A 21,585-nucleotide genomic window follows, 5' to 3' on the forward strand; every position below is an offset into this window, starting at 1 on the left:
AATCCATTTATTCTTCAAATAATAAAATAATGTAGATTTTTATGGGATTTGAAATGATTGCTCATGACATTCTGAGTAGAGCTGAACTGAAAAAACCTGAAAAAAAAATTATTTTGGGTTGACCCAAAATGGAAATTTTTAATTTTTCTTTCTGAAATGAAAAACTGAAAAATATTTAACCTGGGGTGATTGAAAAGTTTTCTTGGACCTGAAACTAATTTTTGTGGTTATAGTTTTTTAGTTATGTTTAGGGGTTTTTTAAATACTTTTTGTTTTGTTTTAAATAAATTTAGCTAAGTTTTGACCCACGCCATCAATCTGAAGGAAACAAAAAAAGATCAAAACATTTTGTTAGACCATAAGAACAGAAATGCTGGGTCAGATCAATCATCCATCTAGCCCAGTATCCTGTCTTCCAACAGCAGCCAATGCCAGATGCTTCCGAGGGAATGAACAGAACAGGGCAATTATCGAGTGATCCATCCCGTTCTTCAGGCCCAGCATCTGGCAGTCAGAGGCTTGGAGACACGCAGAATTTGGTGTTGCATCCCTGACCATCTTGGCTAATAAATTCATGGAACATAGGTCCATTGATGTGTATCTAATTCTTTTTTGAACCCATTATGCTTTTGGCTTTCACAACATCCCCTGGCAATGAGTTTCACAGGTTGACTGGGCATTGTGTGAAGTACTTTGTTTTGTTAGTTTTAAACCTGCTGCCTGGTTCTTGTTATGTTATTGTTTTGACTTTTAAAAAAATTGTCCAAAACTAGTTGCTGAGTTCAACTCAAATTTGTAATTAGTTTCAAACAACTGGAAACTGCATTTTTCAGTGAATAAGCTATTTGTGTGAAAAATTTCACCTAGCACTAATGAGTCACATAACCCCAAAGTCTTCCTCAGACCACAGCCCTGTTGCAGTCAACAAGTGTATTGCTTATGTAAGGATTTCAGAATTAGGACCCAGATTATGATGAAGTCACTTTTCAACTATAGTCCAAACAAAAACTAAAAGTTTCTATTCTTTTATCTTTGGAGAATCAGAGGTTTAATTCAATTCTGTTCAGGTTCTTGTGCTGCGCCCATCACTGTGGAATCTGAATGCCTAACTTCAGCTGTAATTTTACATTAGATTTGTTTTAAATAAGGATTGACACAGTGTTTTTTAAAGGAATAAAGTTACATCCTTTATAAAAACATTTAAATAATAGGTGGAATTCCAAAACAATTCTAAGAAATTGTTTACCAAAAATAAGCTGTCACAAAACAGTGTAATAGGGATCAAGAGCACAAGTGGTATTTAAAAATCAAAAGCAGCTTTATCAGCATCTCATGTTTTTCCAACACCTTTATGTTTTCTTTCCATTTTGTCAGTCTTTATGCATCACTTGAATACTAATTAGTTAATTACATCACTTGAGTAAATGACTGGTGGTAATGAATTAAAATTAGGGCTATTTGATCTCTGTTGGAGGGCTGTAGTGTTGGCCAAGCTCTTCTGATGGCAGCATCAGTTTCATTGGCCTCCAAGTTGGAATAAAGGTACTATAACCAAAGTAGCTGCATAATCAAAATCAGAACTTTTTTGCAGGGGTGTTCAGCCTAAAATGACTAATGTGCTGGTCCTGCAATGATTTACACACATATTTAACTTTATGAACATGAATAATTTGATTGACCTCAATAGGATGTAAGACGTAAGATGATTCACATGTGTAAGATTTTGTAGGATCAGAGCCTAAGTAATTACAACTCTTCAGTCATACCAGGTTCACCCCACTTGGGCATAAGAAAAGCACCTTTACAATGTTGTTTGGAGCCCTGCTAAATAAATAAATGAGCGGGAAAGTTAAATCAAATCCCAGAGAAATGAAATGTCCCAAATATTTTTCCCATAATGCAGCTTATATAAAGCAGCTATAGATTTAAAAAAATTTTTTTTTTACTTAAAAATAAATTAAAACCACTACATGCCAGCAGAGGCCAGTATTTTGCTTATTTTGGTTTTCTAAGGGTGTGATTTTCAAAAGTAAATGGGAGTTCAAAGTCAGTGGGAGCTGGATGCCTAAATCCTTTAGATGCATTTGAAAATCCCAGTGTAAAACATGACAAGTAAAATTTTTCCTTAAGCTAAATCAGTGTAAATCCAAATCCTGATTTACCCTTTTGGTGTCTATGGAATTCCACAGGATTTACACCCACATAAGTGAAAACAGATTTTGGCTTCACACATTTTCGTGGGTTCCATCTGATAATACGAATTAAATACCAAATGGCACATTAGCTATAAGGACCCTCAGAAAAATAATTTGATAGGACACTTACGTACTGTAATTTTACTTGAGAGTTGCAGTTGAACATTTGTTTTGTATTTAATTCTCTCTCTTGCTGTCTTTCGCTATCACTACACACCAATATTCAATTAAAATACATGATTAAATATCTATTTTTACATCCTTACTACTGAGGTCTTGAATATCATTGTTTATTTTAAATTATTTATTATTTCTATCGTGCCTTGCATGGCATTTTACAGCCTTAGAAAAAGACAGGAAACTTGCCCTGTGGAGCTCACAATCTAAAGTAGACATAGTCCAGACAAATAAAGACGGATGGGATATAATAGAGAAAATCTGTTGATTTTGTTTATCTCCCCTTGTAAATTTCATATTGAAGTCAATGGGAGTCTTTCAACTGATTTCAATGGGAGTCTTTCAATTGATTTCAATGGGAGTTGGATGGGAACCAGGTATTCTGATCTATAGTCCATTGCAGTCAATGAGAGTCTTTCCATCTACTTCAGTAGGCTTTGGATTAAGCCCTTTGCTCCAGATTTGGGTCCGATCTTGCAAACCCTTACTCACACGAATAGCCCCATTGACTTCAATGGGATCAGTCACATTGGTCAGGTTTTGCAAGATCCATGTTTAGCTGGTTATTTTTTCCTTAATGTGAGTAATATTTAGGAGGACAAGCCCAAGTCTGAACATAAATGTAAAAGGTTAACTGTGGCAGGCCAGCTAAAAACAGTTAATTTCAAGATGGACTTGAGGAGAGCAAAATTGCTTGGCAAACAGGAGGCGGCATGAAAAAAGTGCAGAGTCACAAAAGGGAGAAGGATTTGGTAAAATCCATTTATGCTGTGTCATTTTTTCCGAAGACAATCCATATGCAAATGATCAAACATGCTTCAGTAAAGCTAACTTGTATTGATACTCAAATGTTTCACAATCCTTGCCCTCAAATATGATTTATTTAGCAATATTATCATAGGAAATACGGACACGTACAGCAGAATAAAAACACAAGAGTTGTAGGTTGAGAATTAAATAAAAATACTGACTAAAATCATAATCCATAACGATACTACACGATATATTTGTCAGATAACTCAAGATAAAAATACAAAATGAAACTTTTGAGGACTATGCCTATCTATGGCGCCTCACTGTACTCTATGGGAGTGTATTTCCATAGTGCAGTGGTTCCAACCTTTCTCTGCTGCGGCATACCTTGATACCTTCCGTTATTTTGAGGCACACCACCATATTGTCTCCAAATGAATTCACCCTCTTACCGCCTCGGTTTAAGCAGTTTACCACCCTGGCCATTCACAGTCTGTACAATACAGTTAATGATGCTAGAATCTAACATCATTAACTTTAGTGCACAGACTGTGACAAATATTTTCAGCTGACTCACACATTCACACCAGCAAGACCCCAATTCTGCCCCACCCCCACCCAGGCCCCACCAGTTCTGCTCCCCATCTCCCCAGCCCCCACCTCACACCAATTCTGCCTTCCCAGATCCCCCACCCAGCCCCTATCAGTTCTGCCCCCCAGATACCACACCCCAACAGTTATTCCCCCTCAGCACCGCCAACTCACACCCAGCCCTCGCCCCCCAGTTCAGCCTTCCATCTCTGCTTCTCCTGCGGTTCTTCCTCCCTTCCAACCCTGGAGCACTGCAGCAGGGTTCCCACTCCACTTGCAGGCTGGGGCGGGTGGCTCCAGGGGCTCTTCCTCCCACACTCAGCCAGCAGCTGCAGGAGGGAGTGGGAGGGACAGAGGAGCTGGCCCGTTGCTGACAGGTGGGGAGGAGGGAGGGAGATTGAGCTCTGATTGGTTGCTCTGTCTCTGGAGGAAGCAGGGCAGTGAGGCAGATGGCCAGTGAGAAGGTGGCTTCTCCCCTTCTTTCTCCCTCCCTCGTCACCCTTCCACAGGAGTCAAATTTGCTATCTTAACTTCCCTTTGGGAAAGAGAATGTGACACATGCATAATATTTGAAAGGGGCCTTGTCTCAGACAGCAAAAGTACAGAATGTGATCCAACTCTGACACTAATTAAAATACATGGGAAAGTTTTTTGTTCTCACATGGAGTTTTTCAAAAAATTCTCTGGCACACCTGTTCAGCCTGACAGCACACCAGTTGGGAAACACTGCCATAATGCTCTAGGGGAGATGCATACACAAACCCCATTCTTTATGGCCCCAGGCAATATTGTGATAGTACATCCTCAAACGTTTAAGGGGGAAATTCATCCTCCTACAGAGGCCTCAGCACAAGGTCTATACACCATCTAAGTCCCCCTTATACTATATTTTGAAGAGTCAAATGAGTTGGCGCATAGGTCTCAGGTTGATTCTCCCCAGTGAGGTAAATTTCACCTCTATAGATAACCCAGGATCTGGGTCAAACACAGGTACAATCTTACTGTAAAGAAAGAAAGAAACTTAACTGATGTTACCTAGAAGACATACTTGAGAAAATGGAGTATCCTTCGTCACTATTTCAATGAAGTCATCACAGTGCTTAAATTTAATACAAACTGGCAAGTCAGGTAATTTATACACAAGATACATTTGCAGATTAATGATCCAGTCCTGGAAGGTGCTGACTACCTCCTATGAGGTGTAGAGCTCCCCTAACTCCCAGCCAAGGCGCTGAGGGTGCTCAATATGAGTGGAGCATGCTGAACACCTCACATAAGGCACACAGGGCCTTGCAGATTCTGGAGTGAATTCTGCTGGTAAATACTTTTTCAGTAACAAACGTCTGCCGTGTGTAAATCACTACTGGACATAGGTACAGTAGAGAGGTCAAATTCAATTCTGAAAAAAAGTCAAAAGTTGAAATGTGGGGGTCAAACTTTTCATGCATTTGTGCAAAGCTGTTGGTCTCTGTGAGCCATGAACAGCATGTCTGGAAAATACTCTCTTATAACAGTAAGATTTCATTGGCTTCATTTGCAAAGATGCCAAAGCACCTGCAGCCCCTACCAACTCCAGTGTGAGCTGTGGATGCTCAGCACATCTGAAAAATCTAGCCCCATGTTTTTCCACACGGCAACATCCTGAAGTTCTTACTCCAGTCTTACTGAGGCAAGTCTTCCATTGAATTCAAAGGCAACTATGCCACAGTACCTATTCAGCTCAGACTTTACAAAATTACTTCTGATATGACCAAACTGTCTTTTCCATCATCAGAATGGTTCTAAGGAACCATCAGATTATTTATAGTATATTATAAGAGGGGGTGAAAACCATTCAATGAAAGGATGAGAAGGTACAATTGAGGGATTCAGGTAACTAATGATCTGCCCAAACTCTAGCAGAGTATATATATAAATCCTTAACTCAGCAAAAAAAACAAACAAACAAAAAAACAACCCCCCAGCCCCCCCCTCCCCAGTTATGTTATAATGTATATGATACAATTTCATGTTAACATTTCATTTGTTATTTGCCCTGTACAGAAAGTCCATGCTAAATACAAGCTCTGGACCGGATTCACAAAACATTTTAAATGCACTTTTTACACCCTCTATGCACAAATATTTCTTAAATTAAAACTATGCACACTAAATATGCATAGTGAATATATGGCTTATGTGTTGAATGACGTGAGTTCCACCTTTTGGTAGTCCCTTAACCCCAATACTGAGAGCTTGCAATATACCCAGTTCAATCACAATTGCTCGGGTGTGTGCAGGCCAAAAAAAGGGCAGAGTCAACAAATACAGACACATACGTGAGAATCAACATAACTGTGACTATTGCATTAGTCCTCATTCAAGCCGGGTGAAATTCGCCCATGCTGAGGACAGTATGTGGCCTATGCTCCACTTTAGTCCCACTTAGGGCCCCAAAATAAACAGTACATAGGTCTCATTTTGGCCATCTAGACAGGAGTGAATTTCACACCCACCGAATACTGTTGTAAAAGGGGCTAGTGGCTGCTTATGAAGGGTTGTTTGTCATGGAGGTCACCACCCAAAGGCCTGTTAAAGGAGTATTGTAAGTTTAAAGGCCTAAGCTACCTGGTCAAAGCACGCAACCCAGAGGGCAGCGTGGAGCTCCAGGGTTTCCCTTTAGATTCCAGATGCAGGGGCGAGCAGTTGATTGCAGGCTGTGTGAGTTAGAGGGAGTGAGCCAGGAGAAGTCATCATGTGTGACCCTGGAAGGATGGGAGCCTCTCCTTGGGCACTGTGCAGGCTGGAAAGGCTCATTTGGGAGTTTCTGAACATGGAAACTAACTGCCTGATTGCTGTACACTTCTACTGTTGCTCGGGGAAACAGGATTGTGTGAATATTTTATGTAAATAAACCAAATACAGCATGGATTATCCTGACTCCATGTCACTGAGTTTTCATACAAACAGAATCACCCACAAGGCCCCAGATTTTGCCTTCCTACTCAGTCTAAGGGGCCACAATACCATCTGCAGGCTATTTATACATGGTTTTGTTTAAGTGAAGCCAATGTGTCACTTGAACATTCTTGTATCTGTTTCCCCTGCCCTGATCTCGAACAATATACACCTAACTCCATTGCAGGCGTGACTCCACTGCCAAGGTCTTATGGAACACCATAGGACATGGCATTAGAACATTTTGATCTTAGCATTGACAATTATTTAACAGGTTTTCAACTGATATTTCAAAGGCTGGTTTCATTAAACACCAGGTTTTCTCCAAATTGCAGCCACAGCATCAGGATACATTGATTGTTCACATGGGCTGCTTAGTACAACACTAACATTTCTCTGTACAGTCTACATTCTAATTGTTCCCAAACATTTTAAGAAATCTGACAAGTGGGCCTTAAATGTCATTATGCAATGTGGATGCATAAACAATTGTCTGTGCCAGCTTCATTTTGGCTTTCCATTTCCATTGGATGTAGATCAAGGTTACCAGCAGTTTTATAGCAAACCAGTGTAAATGGTAAGTGCCTCATATTTCACATGTATCTCATGCTCATTTGGCAACAACTGGTTTCAGTGATGCAAATAAAATGAAGTCCAAGTTTTGGCTGAAAAAGTACTCTGGCTAGGTTTAAGAAGGCAAAATAGAAGAGGAAATAAAAGTTACAAATACATCTGAAATCTTGAGAGTTATTAAGTGCCTTGAGGTTACCAGCTCAGGGTTTTATGGTTTTTACTATCATTATTTTGTCCAATGGTTGTCCATAAAAATGGCATGGTCCAAGAACGAGTAGGTAGAGGAGATAACAGCCTCACAGAAAGCTGAATTAGGAACTTGTAGTGCTGTTCTGTTTTTTCCTGCAAACAGATTTAAAATGAAAATACATGATGTGACATGCGCTTTACCATGAAACTTCAAGTATTTAAAATTCTTAAAGTGATATATTTCAGATAGATTATTTAGCCTGGAAAAGAGAAGAATTCAAAGAAACTTAAGGTACTGTTTTATCAGTCCTTCCCTCTTCTACACTGTCCCACTTCTTAAGGAGATGCTGTAGGGTCAGTTGGCCCCCAAAATTAGTAAAAAACCTACAAGTAACAGAAATGTTTCTATGGCTTTTTAAAAATGCCAGTGGAAATAATTTCTCTAATACTACAAATAAATTAATATCCCCCTGCAATGCTTGCAACCAAAACTTACAGAATTATGACGTGGTAAAAATGGTAAAATTACCTCTCATGACTAAAATGTCAGAAGCCTTTAAGTAGCAGCAAATCTAGTTGTGTATCACAGCATGTTTTTGTTCAGTGACTTTTACTATATCTTCTGATTTTTGACAGCATTTAGGCTCACCTGAAAAACACACAAATGGGAATGTGCCTTAAGACGTTCATCAAGCCAACAGAATCTGCTTCCATTTTCATATATAATATGAACCTGTCTTGTAGATAACATATTGTAGTATTACATCCCCGTAGGACATTTTTCCTTCCTTTTCCAAAGGTTGCCTATCTTATACTTACATTTCAATCATTACTTCCTTTTCAGCGTGAATACATGGGATTGAGTTTAATCATTTTAATTTACTCATGTGGAAAGACACAGAATGAAAGCATTGGATAAGAACATTAATTGAGACAAATATAAAGCAATTTTAATTAGTCTATTGTTAATGAAGTATTAGGAAAAAAATTTAAATATCTTTTTGGTACAAATTTCAACTGCTCCTTGAGGGGAATTCACCTCTGTGAAGATGGCTACTTAAATCCACTTTGGGGGTGAGTTTGACCTGGAAAAGGCATGATACTCTAAATTTGTAATCGAAGCCTAATTTTAAGAGTTCCATTTGGCCAGTCTGCTAACTGAAACAATACCATGTGACTTATGTATTCATTCAAAACTAAGCAACATAGCTCGAATTTCAGCTCTTGAATAGTCACAATTAACAGTATTTAGATCACAAAAATTATTTGTGAATATTTTTGAATATAGAAAATTAAAAACTGTGGACAATTTGCCACTACAGAAAGAGGTAAAATATGTCAAATACATTGAATATAAATTAGCTGCTCAGTTCTAAGCAATTAAATGCATATCGTGGTCACTGATTTGCACCAATAAAACCTATAGCCGGTTCGCAGATTGTGGAGGAAGGAAAGCAAGAAAAAAAAATAGAAGGGCAGGGAAGTAGAGGAAAAACAGATGGGGAGATAGAGAAAGGCAGAGAAAGATGTTTGAAAGAGGAAGGAAGCACTGTTAGAAGCTAAAAATGAAAGTAGAGGAAGAGCATTTAAAGGAGGACAAACAATAGTTTGTAAGTGGGAGGAAACAAAAGGAAGAGGAATTTAGCTTGAAAACAGAATGATTAGTAGAGAAGTGTCAGAGGAAGAGTATACCAAAGAGGGAAGAAGAAGGAAGAGGAGGAAAAGCATTGAATTCACTATGTTTGAAATCTTAGTGCCACTGAAGACAGTGGGAGTTTTGCCATTTACTTCAGTGGGGCCAGGATTTCACCCCTGCTCTCAACCCCTTACGGTTTCACATATCTGAATGCCATGCTCTAGTGTTTGGGAAGCTAGGTCAGCCCCCCTCTCAAGTTGCTCTTCCTCTGTCTTCCTTTCTAAAGCTGTTTATCAGAGCTGTGTGAAGGATGGAAGTTCTATTTCATGAAGGATTTCAAGATTTCTGAATCTGGCCTCATTCTAAACTGAAATAAAAACTGAAAATTTCAAAATTTTCCATGAAGTAAAATTCTGAAAAGAAATGTTCATTTTGGGTCACACTACCTGTTTCAGTTTGATTTTAACTTTTTATAGTTTGTATTATAAGCTATAATGAAAAGTTAAAGTAAACCAAATAAGTTTCAGAACAAAAAAATGAAATGTTTGCTCCTACAATCGCAAAACAGGATATCTGGACATAGTTGGAACTTTCCCCCTCCATTTTTCCTTCAAAGTTAAATTCCAGCAAAGTTGATCTGATGTTGTGAAGTGTTCTGATTTTGATGGACCTGCATATTCCAAAGGAATATGATTCAGGCAAGGTTTCTCTGGGCAGCATTTTGATCAATAGCTCAATTGCTTTGTTCTTTGAGCTTACCTTATTCTTTATCCACATAGCATATGTTTTTCTCCTAATTATCATTTAAGGATCAGGGCCCTGATTCAGCATTGCCTTGCGCCTTACACCAGCGTCAAAGTGAATTAAAATACTACCAAATCTCCCTTTGCTCGGATGTAAATAATTACACCTGGTGTGGGAAAAAGTATGAAGTGGGGTCCAGGAATCTACCACGTCTCCTTTGACTGACACTTATATGCCAGAGAGTGATCAACGGATGTCATCTGAGCTAACGTAGATTACATTTCCACATTGCTGATGTGGATTTTCCTGTTGCTAGTCTATCTAGTTATGCTCCAGGAGGCTTTGAGTGATCAATTGATACTGCCCATGTGTGTTTTATACTACTCGTATTTACTGGATAGTCCTCTACCGTCACACAGATTGATGCTATAGTCAGTCATTTTTAGTCACAGATTCACTGGCTTCTTAAATGTTATTTCTTGACACATTAAGGATATGTGGTTTTTTCAGGAGGTGTTTCCTTGGAAACTTTTGATGGTCAGTTTTGCATGAATGCTGGCCTGAGGATGAATCAGGTTTGGTTAATGAACTAGGAGTGCCTGCTAGAGTTAAATCTAAGAGTAGGTGCTAGGACAGCAGATCCCAAATTTTGCCATTGCATGGACCTCCTCATAGTAGATATAGGGTGTCAAGAACCATCCCCCCCTTTATGTGCAAGCATGGTGACACCACCTTGCCTTGCATTTACAATCCCCTCACATCTTTGTAGCAACTGCAGTAGTTGCTTACTCATTACCATTAGGAATTTATGTATTTTTAGTTGTCTTTAAAGCATTGTGTTTTATCCTCTTAAAATATTTAATCATGCTGTCTCCCTTTGCTCTTCATTTACTCTCCTCTCACATCTGTTCTGTTCTTCTCAGCATAAAACAAGCAGCAGCAGCCAGCACCTGTGTCATCTCTCCACAGAACACTAGCAAGTGCTCCATAGACCTCTGTTTGGAAACTGCTGGCATGGGAGCTGGGACTTGGTGGCCAGATACTATGGTGATGGGCAACACATTAGACATGTAGATAGATAGATATAAAACTAGGACATGCAAAAATGTCTGAGAAACAGAGAGATGCTTGTTGAAGCAACTAACTCTGGGTTGGATCATAAGCCAAATTTGCCCATGCATGAAAAGGAAACCCAGGGGATCACCCAGGGGAGATAAGCCCCCCCGCCCCCCCCCCAGCATACCCACAGGAGGTAATGGTAATGCTACTTCTTGTGGTCCCAGAAGGGCAAAGAGAACACTAGGGTGGTGCAAACCCATCCAAAAGGAGCATGTCTATGTGGGTTGGGGCATAGCCAGGGTCCCACTCAGCATGCACAATGGCTGGTGACTTAAAGGCCATCACTGGAGAGAAGGGGTGTACCTTTCACCCAGGGGTCCCAAGAACCATTGTGGAGTTTGCCCTCTTCATCTTTTCTGGAGGCATTACACCTCCCTGTGATAAACAGACATAATGTGGTACAAATTGACCACTGGCTTTAAGAGCCAAACCTTACCCCATATTCTAGGGCACTGGGGTTACAGATATATGGTAGACACTCTTTGCGTGAATAAGCAGAAGCTAGCCCAACCCAAAAAAGGCCAGTTCACACCAGAACAGTAGCTTTTACACAGTCATGTCCCCCAACATAAAAGACCCCTAATATCTAAAAACACTTTCCATTATTCATGTTACAGAGGAGAGATGCCTTTGCACAATTTGTGGCAGCGTAGTCAGATGAAACCGATGCCCAAGTGTCCAGGAGGAATGTATATTCTTTTTCTTACTTATTTCCATTGGGTTAGCAATATATGTCTTTGCTCTGCAGCTTAAGAGGTTGCAATACAATGGTACAACTGAATCTATGCACATGTGCCTAACTTTAAATGAGCAACTGTACTATATATAAGTAGCAGTTCTCAAATTGCTTTTCCTTGCATGAGAGTTACGCATGGGTACTCTGGAAGCACATTGGCATTACCAGATGAAATGAACACTCCCTTCCCAGTTCGGAGTGAGGATGTTGATAGTGCCCTGCAGCGATGGCTCTCTTGTTTGCTGAGTGTTACATCACTTCTACACAAGACACTTGCTCTCACTGTATGGAAGACCCAACCCTTTGGGCATCACAGACAAACTGCACGGTTCCATGGACTTCTACTGTAAATGTGATGAGAGCATCACCTACACTCTGGAAACCTCAACTGAAGAATGAAATAGTGTTTGCTTTCTTGAAAATGAAGGACAAAATGTATGAACAAGGCATAGCAATGTTCAGAGATCATTCCATTATTTATACAAGGTCCTGAGAATTCTAATATTTACAGGGAATTTTATTATTCCACAATCAACTTGCTTTAGATAGTTTATGTTTTTCATAGAGCACCAGGTCTCTGTAGAACCAATTGCTCATGATATCTGTCATTGTATTCTACAGTCATCTTCTCAGCATATTTTGGTTTGCTTTTTCTATACTAACTGATGCCCTTTATCCTGAAGGATCCAGGCTACTTTAAAGACTGTGAGGCCAGTTTTTCAAACTAGGTGACTATCGTAGGACAACCATTTCCCCCTTTGGCTATTCACATCAACACAAGACATCTGTAACAAGGTGGGAGAGTATCTGTTTATCCGTGCTGTCAGTAGGTGCCAGGGACCCTGCCTAAAGCTGTTGATGTTCTACAGACTCATTGCATCAGATACGGCAGTGTGCAAAGTTCTTATCCCATGTTTAGGAGAAGAGGTGATTTAATGGAAAATGGCATCTTCTTAAAATACGTTGGTATAACAGCTTGAGATCCTTTGCTCCAGTAGTATAAGAGGGAGGAAATGTTGAGAATAAGATGTTAAGCACTAGTATGGAACTCATCTCTCATTATATGTTCATTTGCATTTTTTTCTATTTTTAAACTCCCAAACAAACCCCGTTTTATAGAAATATTTTCATTAAAATCTGTAAATATAAAATACTAGTTCTTATACAGACCATAAAACCCTGAGCGGACTTACAGGACAAATATGTATTTAAGGGTATCCCATCCAACTCTTTCCTTTACCACAGCATTTTTTTGGTCATTTTTAGTTTTACATTTTATATATTCCCCTTTTTTGCAGAGCAAGTGTGGTTTCCTCTCAATGATTATATAAAGCAAAGGTTCTGTAGTCATCTGTTGTCTCATTTTGTACTAAGATGGTAAGATCTATGGTGCAGGGACTCTCTCTTCATTCTGTGTTTGTGCAGCACCTAGCACAATGAGGTCTGGGGCTGGGACTCCTAGGCACTATGGTAATACAAATAAATAAATAAATAATAATAATATGTTCTTCTTTGTTCTTGATGTTTATATAGTAAAGACAGTGAATACCATGGCAAGTTTACAAGTTTTACATTGTTACGTTAAATGAAAAAGTACTTGCTGTCTTATGGGGAGCATGGATGGATGGATGGATATTGTGTCCATTGGTAACAACAGATACTTTAGAAGACTGAAACTATATTTCACTTTCACTGCTGGCATACTTTATTCATTCATGACTCCCTGGAGCCCTCAACAGGTAGCTTTTCTCAACTACCTCGGTTTTCACTTCTATGGTCACCTGTTCCTGCTCAAAGAGAGTCCATTGTCCTCTTCCACATCTGACTCTTAATTAACTCATTGACTTGCTTTTCCCTCAACCCTCCCTTTCCACCCACGGAGAAAACATTTTTAGCAGGAAGCAAATATTGATTCTTCTGATGGCATGGTGTGCCTTACAATCACGTTTGTCCAGTGGGACTAAAGAGTTTACATGAGCTGCAGGAGGAAACAACATAACCGTCTTCCTTTTTCTCTTTGGTACATTCCTTAATTCCATTCTGTACTCAGACATTATTTGTCTCTTATACTTTTGTCACCAAAGAGCGTACAAAAGTCAGCATGATACACCACAGACTGTAATAAACACTGGTTGGCTGGAAAACAAAATGTCCATCCCAGGGGACATTCAGATATTTTGACATTTGTTTTCATTCTGAATTGGGAGGAAAAGTCAGAATACAAAAAATGTTCACGGAACTAAATGTTCCAAAAAATTGCAGTTCAGAAATGTGAAAGCAAGAGGTTTGTATATTTTTGACTCAAACATTTTAAAATAAAAAACATTGTTTTGAATTGGTATTTTGACTTAAAATGAATTAAAATGACATTTTTAAGACAACCATTTCAAAACAAAATGTTCATTTAGTTTCAAAATGTCATCTTAAAAGAAATGTTTTTGTTTTGACTATCTGCACAGAAAATTAAAATATTTTGACGAAACTGGCATCTTCCCAAGAAAACAGACTGTGATGAAACCACATTTTCCAGTGAAGAAATTTTCCAGTTGAAAATTTTCAATAAACTCTAGATATGATATACACCAAGAAAGCGGAAAATGAGTTGCATTAGAAAGTTGTTCATTTGCACACTTAAAATATTCTTGATGGTGGATTATATTAGTTTATATAGCAAATCAATTTCTGAAAGACTTTTGTAAAGGATTACTCTATCTCCTCCCTTTTAAATGGTTAAATTTTGTGTTCCATTAAGGCTTGCTTCTAGAATCACTTAGCACAGTTATAATCAACAGTGCTTTGAAATACAACAGTGACCCAACACACTGTGGGTATTATAGATCAAGATTTTATTTTATTTTATATTTTTGCACTAAATACTTCGTTAATGGGTGTGACAGGATAAGGTAATTCACCCCAGTTAGAATGGATTTACTGTAGGCTGGTCTGCGAGTTTTAATGTGCAGAGGTTATTTTGAATTATGATAGTTTTGAAATGGAAATGCAAAGTATTTTATTTTTAAGGCTGGGATTTCCTTTGGTATTGGATGTTGCAAATTAATTTAATCTTAATTTAATTGCACAGACTGGAGTTTTGCATACTGCCCATTTTCTGGATAGCACTGACACAGTGTTACACACTCTACATAGGTAAGTACACTGGTAACATGCAGGGTCTGCCTCTTGCTATGTATTTGTGCAATGCCTAGCACAAGGGAGCCATGGCCTCAGTTGGGGCTTCCAGACACTACTGTAATACAGTTAATAACAATATAAATGTAAAATCAGACGGCTACAAAGAAGTTCAAACCCGGGTTTATTTATTTCTCTCATCAATGGCACCTCTGTAGATATGTAACTGACTTCAGCCAATCTCAGTAAAATGTAATACGTTTTCCACATCGCAGTAGAGATTAGCAGAGAACTACACATAGAAACTTTTTTACCTGCTACAGCACACTGCTAGATTAAAAGGAGCTGTAACATCTAAGCAAGGTGACTAAGGCTTTGTCTACACTGCTCCACAGTTCAGAAAAAGGGGGTGTTACTAAGCTGGGCGCACTAGTGCTGCACTGTAACTCTCCCGTGTAGGCACAAACTTAAAGGTCCCTAAAAGGACGACATTAGTGCAAATTAGGGACCTTTACATTCATGACCACAGGGTCCACATGGGGGAATTACAGCACAGCACTTCGGTGTGCACTGCAGTTCATACCCTCATAATCCAAATTGGAGAGCAGTGTAGACATGGCTTTAGTCACAAATTATACGAGCTCCCTCCTGTTTATTAGATTCACAAAATGGGAAATATTGGAATTGGCCAGGAAAATTTCTAAACTACAGATGGTAGAGTCAGACTGAGTTACTGGTAAAGAAAAATTAAAGGAGGTGCTGAAGTGATTCCTTTCCCAGACTAATGGTTTAGTAGGTGCACCACACACATTTCTGAAGTGAGAATGGTAGTCAAAATACCTAGCAGCTCCTCAGTCTGGGCAGAACCAATTCATTTTATATCTGGCTAACAGTGGTTGTAACTTACTAGACCAGTTTGTACTTCTGATAGATTTTAATTCTTGGTTTCCTTTTAAAAAGAAAAAAATATAAATATGGAACATTACATTTACAAAATAAACCAGACTATCGTGATCAGAAAACAAATAAAATTCAAATAATACCTAGGGTGAAAACTCCCTTTAACTTCAGTGCAGCCAGGATCTCACCCACAGAATATACATTACCTGACTTTGATAGCTTGCTGAAGGCAACAAGAATATTTTGTATAAACTAGTAATTTCTGATAAAGTTAATGGGAACTGAGCATCCAAATGCATAGGCAGCCTTGAAAATCTCACTCTTTTTCTTGATTTATTCACTAATCTCAACTAGGCACACAAACATCAAATCCATTTGAAACAGATAGTGCTGTCAAATTATGGATTTACTTCTATTTCATATGTGACTTGACTTTAATGATTTGCTAATATCCAATATTCCTTCTTAATTAAGAAAATTGGAAACTCTCTACTACATCGTGTGATTTTTATCTATGTTGGAACATGGAGGGAAGCAATCACTAAAGCAGATGGCTGAGACTAAATTCAACATCGATTGATGAAAGGAAGTCTCACAGTATGATGCCTGCAGCTGATCACTCATTGAACTTGGATACAGAAATGCCTGCTATGCATGCCCCCCCCAATGCATTTAAATTTAAGCTGCAGCTAAATGCAATCTAAATGACTGTCCAGATTCCTTATATTGTATCGTCCTACTGCATAATCTTGTGGTTCAGTCTGAAAATAGCTCTAGATGCACTCATTGCAAGACAAATCAGAGTAATCAAGATGGTAAGATCCTGGGAGCAGGGAATTTGTTTTATAGCAGTATAAAATGATATTTCCACCAATAGCTCCATATGAATGAATGAATAAATAAGCAAACACATTCATACAGTGTATCAGGCCTGCTGACAGGGGTGTGCAAAGGGGACAATTTGCCAGGGGCCCGGGAGATTTAAAAGGGTTCGGGGGCCCCCGGCCACTGGCGGTGCAGTGGGGCTAAGGTAGGCTTCCTGCCTGCCCTCGCTCCAGACGCTTCTGGAAGGGCCCGGCATGTCCCTGCGGCCCCTGAGGGCGGGGGCAGGAGGTCTGTACGAGCTGCCCCCAACCTGAGCACTGACTCCACAACTCCCATTGGCTAGGAACTGCTGCCAATGGGAGCTGCAGGGGCGGTGCCTGAGGACAGCGGTGTGCAGAGACTCCCTGGGCCCCCCGCTTAGGAGCTGCTACCAGAGGGATGTACCAGTTGCTTTTGGGAGTTGTCCGAGGGTAAGCGCTGACCCCTGCACCCTCTCCTGCACCCCAACTCCCTGCCCCACCCAGAGCCCACACCGTAGACCCAAATTCCTCCTAGAGCCCAACCCCACTCCCCCTCCTGCACCCCAACCCGCAGCCCCAGCCTGGTGAGAGTGAGTGAAGGTGGGGAAGAGCAAGCAATGGAGGGAGAGGGGATGGAGTGAGCAAGGGGCAGGGCCTCAGAGAAGGGATGGGACAGGGGTGTGGTCTCAGGGAGGGGGCAGGGCAAAGGGCTTTGGGTTTGCGCGATTAGACAGTTGGCAAGCCTTGTGCGTGCATGGGGGGCCCATTGACTGTTCTGCCTGAGGGCCCAGAATTGCTGTCGGCGGGCCTGCATTGTATCTGGGATGAACAGTTTCCAAATGAAGTAGAAGTAAATTTCAGAACCCAGAATGGCACTAAAATAATTATAGTTTAGCACGTTGTCTATCAACAGCATGCAATGAGCAATACCCTTCATATGTTCCCATCACTGCTAGCGGGATGATGATTAACAGTTGATGGCAGACTTGGATATGAGCCCTCTTCCATTTCACTTAGTTTCTAAAGTCACCTTCATTGCAGTTCAACTATTATCTGAAAATCTGTAGTGAATCTAACCTAGTGAGGTTGTGCTTCCTGTGGCAGGAGCACTAGCCCTGATGTTTGCTCCAGCCAGACATTTAACTGTGAAGGCTCAGACGCATCACTGTTAGATAAATTAGAGGAGACAGAATTTATGTTTTGGACCATAAATCAATCTCTGGAGGTGACCTGGACCTTAAAAGGGTGGTGTGACTACTGCTGCTACAGTCTAATAATAGGATAAGTTAAAGCTGCTACTGCCATGACAGACTTTAGGCTTACAAGTCCCTACCTCTGGCTTTTTTTATAGCATGTCCTAGGGTCAGTTTGTACAGAAATGAGCCTTCTGTATGGACTATTTAATTCAGTGGTGCAGGATATAGGCATATGAACTCTGGCTTATAGTTCAGGAGCTTGACTGACATTATTCACACTGCTTCATTAAACTCAGTTATTGCCCTCCCACTTCCTTCCTTTTTAGCCCCTTAATTATTTATTTCTCTCTAAAACAAGTATACAAACAAACCCAAAACACTTCCCTGGTCTATTCCAGCTTTGTACACCCTCTTTTTTCTGCCCTCTTCCAGCTAAATAAATAATTTCTAAACCATTTGACCTTTGGAAAGTAAATAATTCCAATGAAGAAAAAATCAAATGTAAATTACCAATTTCATAAACTGCAGTCCTGATGCCTTAAAATCCTGCCTGTCCTACAGGGGATTTCCTACCACATGAATGATTTCCTTTCAATAACACTGAGTTCTCGTAAATAATGATATGCTCATTGCATAAGAAAGGTGGAATTTATGCTGCAAGAACTGTATGCCTACAACCATACTTTGCCAATTTATTCCATGATCTGATCAGATTTCTCAAGCTATCCAGGATCTGACTGAGTCAATGTTTGGATGGAAGAACTCCAAGAAACATCTAGGTGCTGCAGAAATAAGCACTGGTGGTGCAGTAATGACCCTTAGTACAAGATGGCTGTTATACCTCTTTTATGGGCACAGCAAGTCGTGCCTCTCCTTGGGCTCCTCCTCTAGTGCATAGCCGGCATTTTACCTTTCTAAGGCACTTCATTTTCAACCTGCCAAGGCCCAAATGCAGCATGTGACAAAAACCCAAAATGAAAGAGAGAAAAAATATTCATTTAGGAAACAAAGTACTGGGGGATTCATTCCTTTCATAGGAATAATCCAGTCTAGAACCTCAGCTTTGTGATCCTTTACTCTGATGAACAAGTTTCAACAATAAAAATGAAAGGCCATCAAATGTGTGTGTGTAGGTCATGCTGGGGATAAAATGAGGGAGATCTCTCAAGATGAGGGACAATTGAGAGATGTGCTGAGCTACACTTCCACGCACTGCTGCCCAGGCAGTGCCACTCATCTCCCAGTCTCACAAGGCTCAGCCTTATGGAAGACATATCCAACGTTTGAGCTGGGAACAGAGCATGCGACTGCCTCAAGCCCCTAACGTACAAGACACAGGGAAAAATTAAGCAGCAACTTTGTTTGGTTCTAACTAATTTTTCTTAACCTGCAGGAGAATAAGGCTCTTACATGTTCAGCTCTGATCAGATTATGACCCTGGCTGCACCGTGGAGAACAAGGGCTACTCTCCCAAAACACATTGCTGTAAGCAAATAAGTTGGTGAGGAGCAGGGATTGGGAGGAGCTTTGGCTCTGTCCCCATCACTCAGTGGCCATGATAGCTGGCTGGGTGGATGTGGGGGAGGAGGGGTAGAGGGAGAGGGGAGCAAGCAGGTCCATGAAATGGAGTGAGGTAACACATTCCTCCCTCAGAACAAGGGGAAAGTAGGGGATGAATTGTAGCGCTCAGAGCCCCAATTCATTCTCTGGTCTCTCCTGGGGCAATGCAGTCATGTGTTGCCTCTTACTCAGGATGGATTGAGAACACGCAATCTAGCCCATCATAAAAATGTACAATACACCAGGAGAGAGAGTTGGATCTTCATGGCTCATGCAAAGATGTGACGGATCCTCAGCCCAGGAGGAAGAGTTAGAGGTAATACTTTCTTCTCAACATCCCATTCTTTTAAAGCTTACTTTAACATCAATTTCAGTACTGTCTGTAAGTTAAAATGGAATATCACACAGTACCTTCCTTCTACTTAGATCAAGTCCACTGTCGCTTGGACACCTTGACAATGGTGATCATATGATCACCAGAATGCAGACCACAGCTTAGGTCATTAAAACCCTTTTCCTTTTCATCATATTGCATTACCATGGATCTTCTTTGGCTATTCCATCCCCTTCCCCCTCAACTTTCCAAATTTTCACCTTCCTTGTTACTGAAATGGCAATTTTTTATACCTATTTAATGATCAAATTACATCGGCTTAAAGTGATCAAAATAAATGGGGGAAGTTGTATTCATTTTTAGTACAAATGATTTGGTTCATGAAGTTTTGATCATAAGTGCCTACAATAAGTGAGAAGCCCTGTAATAGCCAAAGCAGAATTACCTATTCAAAAAGAAAATGGGAAGCAGTTTCTACAGAGTTTATGTAATTTCCCAGTAACTTAAACTTCTATAGCTGCAAATACATATCTAAAATTATTTTTAAATTATATGAGTTCAACTTTCATATTTTTGGTATTTTAGGCCAAATCATTTACTATTCAATATCAAATACTTAATATCAAAAAGGTTAAATTTATTCATGTCAAATGGTTTTTATTTGATGACACTTCAGTTTCTACATATGCCTGAGAAAGGGCCATTCCTAAACTGCAGGCTTGAACAACTACTTAACCGGACATTTTATGGATGTCAAAGCTTAATAGGGATGTAACAGACACGGCGGCAGCTCCACCCTGCACCACTTCGTTAGACTGAGGTGTGTTTTGTGATGAGATATTACCATTCAATGGGTCAGTGGGCTGTGTTTCTTGCTGTGCCTCGGTGAGATCTTTCTGGTTTGGATCAGAGTTAGTGAATTTCTCCGAGCTGGATGCGCTAGGAGGACAGTCGAAAGTTATAACTTGTAGGACGAAAGAACTGGGAGTGGAGCTTCTTGGTAAAGTTGTGTCATCGCTTCCCTGACTACTCTCATTTTGTGTCCTTGTTGTTTCCTCCTGTAATTGTGCATCTGCGGGTTTTCTGCTTTGGTCTTTTTGCTGTTCACCAACATTTCTCACAAGTTCTTCTACAGAAAGGGAACAAAATATGTAAATTAGATATGAAATATATGTTGCAGTTGCTTTGATTTCTTAGCAATGGCTCTGTCCTAGAGTTGGACTTGGAAACATTGTGCACATGGGAATTCTTTGTCACTTTTAGTGTTAATACATGTGCACTGGTTTGTTTAAAGTGGATCAAGTTCTGATCTCAGTTACACAGGTGCAACAGAAGTGGTGGCAGCTGGATTCGGTGTTTGATCTTTAATCAGTACTTCCATCTGCAGCTGGAGTGGCAAGCATTCCAGGAAAAGCAGTGCACACATGGGAAGGGAAAGGATGGAAACAGGATGAGATCACTGCTGAGTGCCGTTCCATTTAGCAATGCTGTTTATGGCAGCAATGCTAGAGGAAGCAGAGCTCAGCAGCTCCCAAGACAGGTAGACAGGGAGAGCCGTGCAGAAAGAAGGTAGTGAAGAGAGCTGTGGCAGCTCTGGAGGAGAAGGAATGAACCCTGGAGGGAGGAAGAAGACATCAGGGCAAAACTGATGGCAAAGAAAGAGAACCCAGGATGGAGAGAGCTTTAGGGGGTTACACATTTGTGCTATAACAACAACAGAAGCAACAGTGGGGAGGAGACAAATCTCAAAGGAATAGTACTTCAGAGGGACAGACAGAGAGGGAAGGGAGAGACTGATCCAGGAGGCCAAAGCTCAGTTGCAAGAAGAGAACTGGAGATAGGGAAAGAAAGGTTGGGGGAATGGCACGGAACTGAGAAAAGGGAAGTTCAGGAGGACAGAACTTGAGCGTGGGAGAGAGTTTGATAGGAGGAGCTGGAGGATAGAGAGAGCAGGGGATGGAGAAGACTTGT

The 21,585-nt window shown here is 40.2% G+C and overlaps 1 protein-coding gene across 8 annotated transcripts in view; it reads right to left on the minus strand.

The window, feature by feature from the left end:
* Nucleotides 1-3,109: 3,109 nt before the first annotated feature.
* PDE1A (phosphodiesterase 1A) overlaps nt 3,110-21,585 on the minus strand; it is a 373,600-nt gene continuing 355,124 nt past the window's right edge. For 3 of the 8 annotated variants that reach the window (XM_043525000.1, XM_043524998.1, XM_043524997.1), the window contains one exon: nt 17,305-20,743. In XM_043525000.1, coding sequence (XP_043380935.1) covers nt 20,346-20,743 — 398 coding nt within the window. In that variant the 3' untranslated portion in view covers nt 17,305-20,345. Of the gene's footprint in view, nt 7,569-7,944; nt 8,065-14,107; nt 20,744-21,585 lie in introns of those variants that run through there. The other 5 variants (XM_043524996.1, XM_043525003.1, XM_043525001.1 and 2 more) reach the window with 4 other exon arrangements.

Source organism: Chelonia mydas, chromosome 11, assembly GCF_015237465.2.
Source record: "Chelonia mydas isolate rCheMyd1 chromosome 11, rCheMyd1.pri.v2, whole genome shotgun sequence".
In the NCBI taxonomy this organism is placed as follows: domain Eukaryota; kingdom Metazoa; phylum Chordata; order Testudines; family Cheloniidae; genus Chelonia; species Chelonia mydas.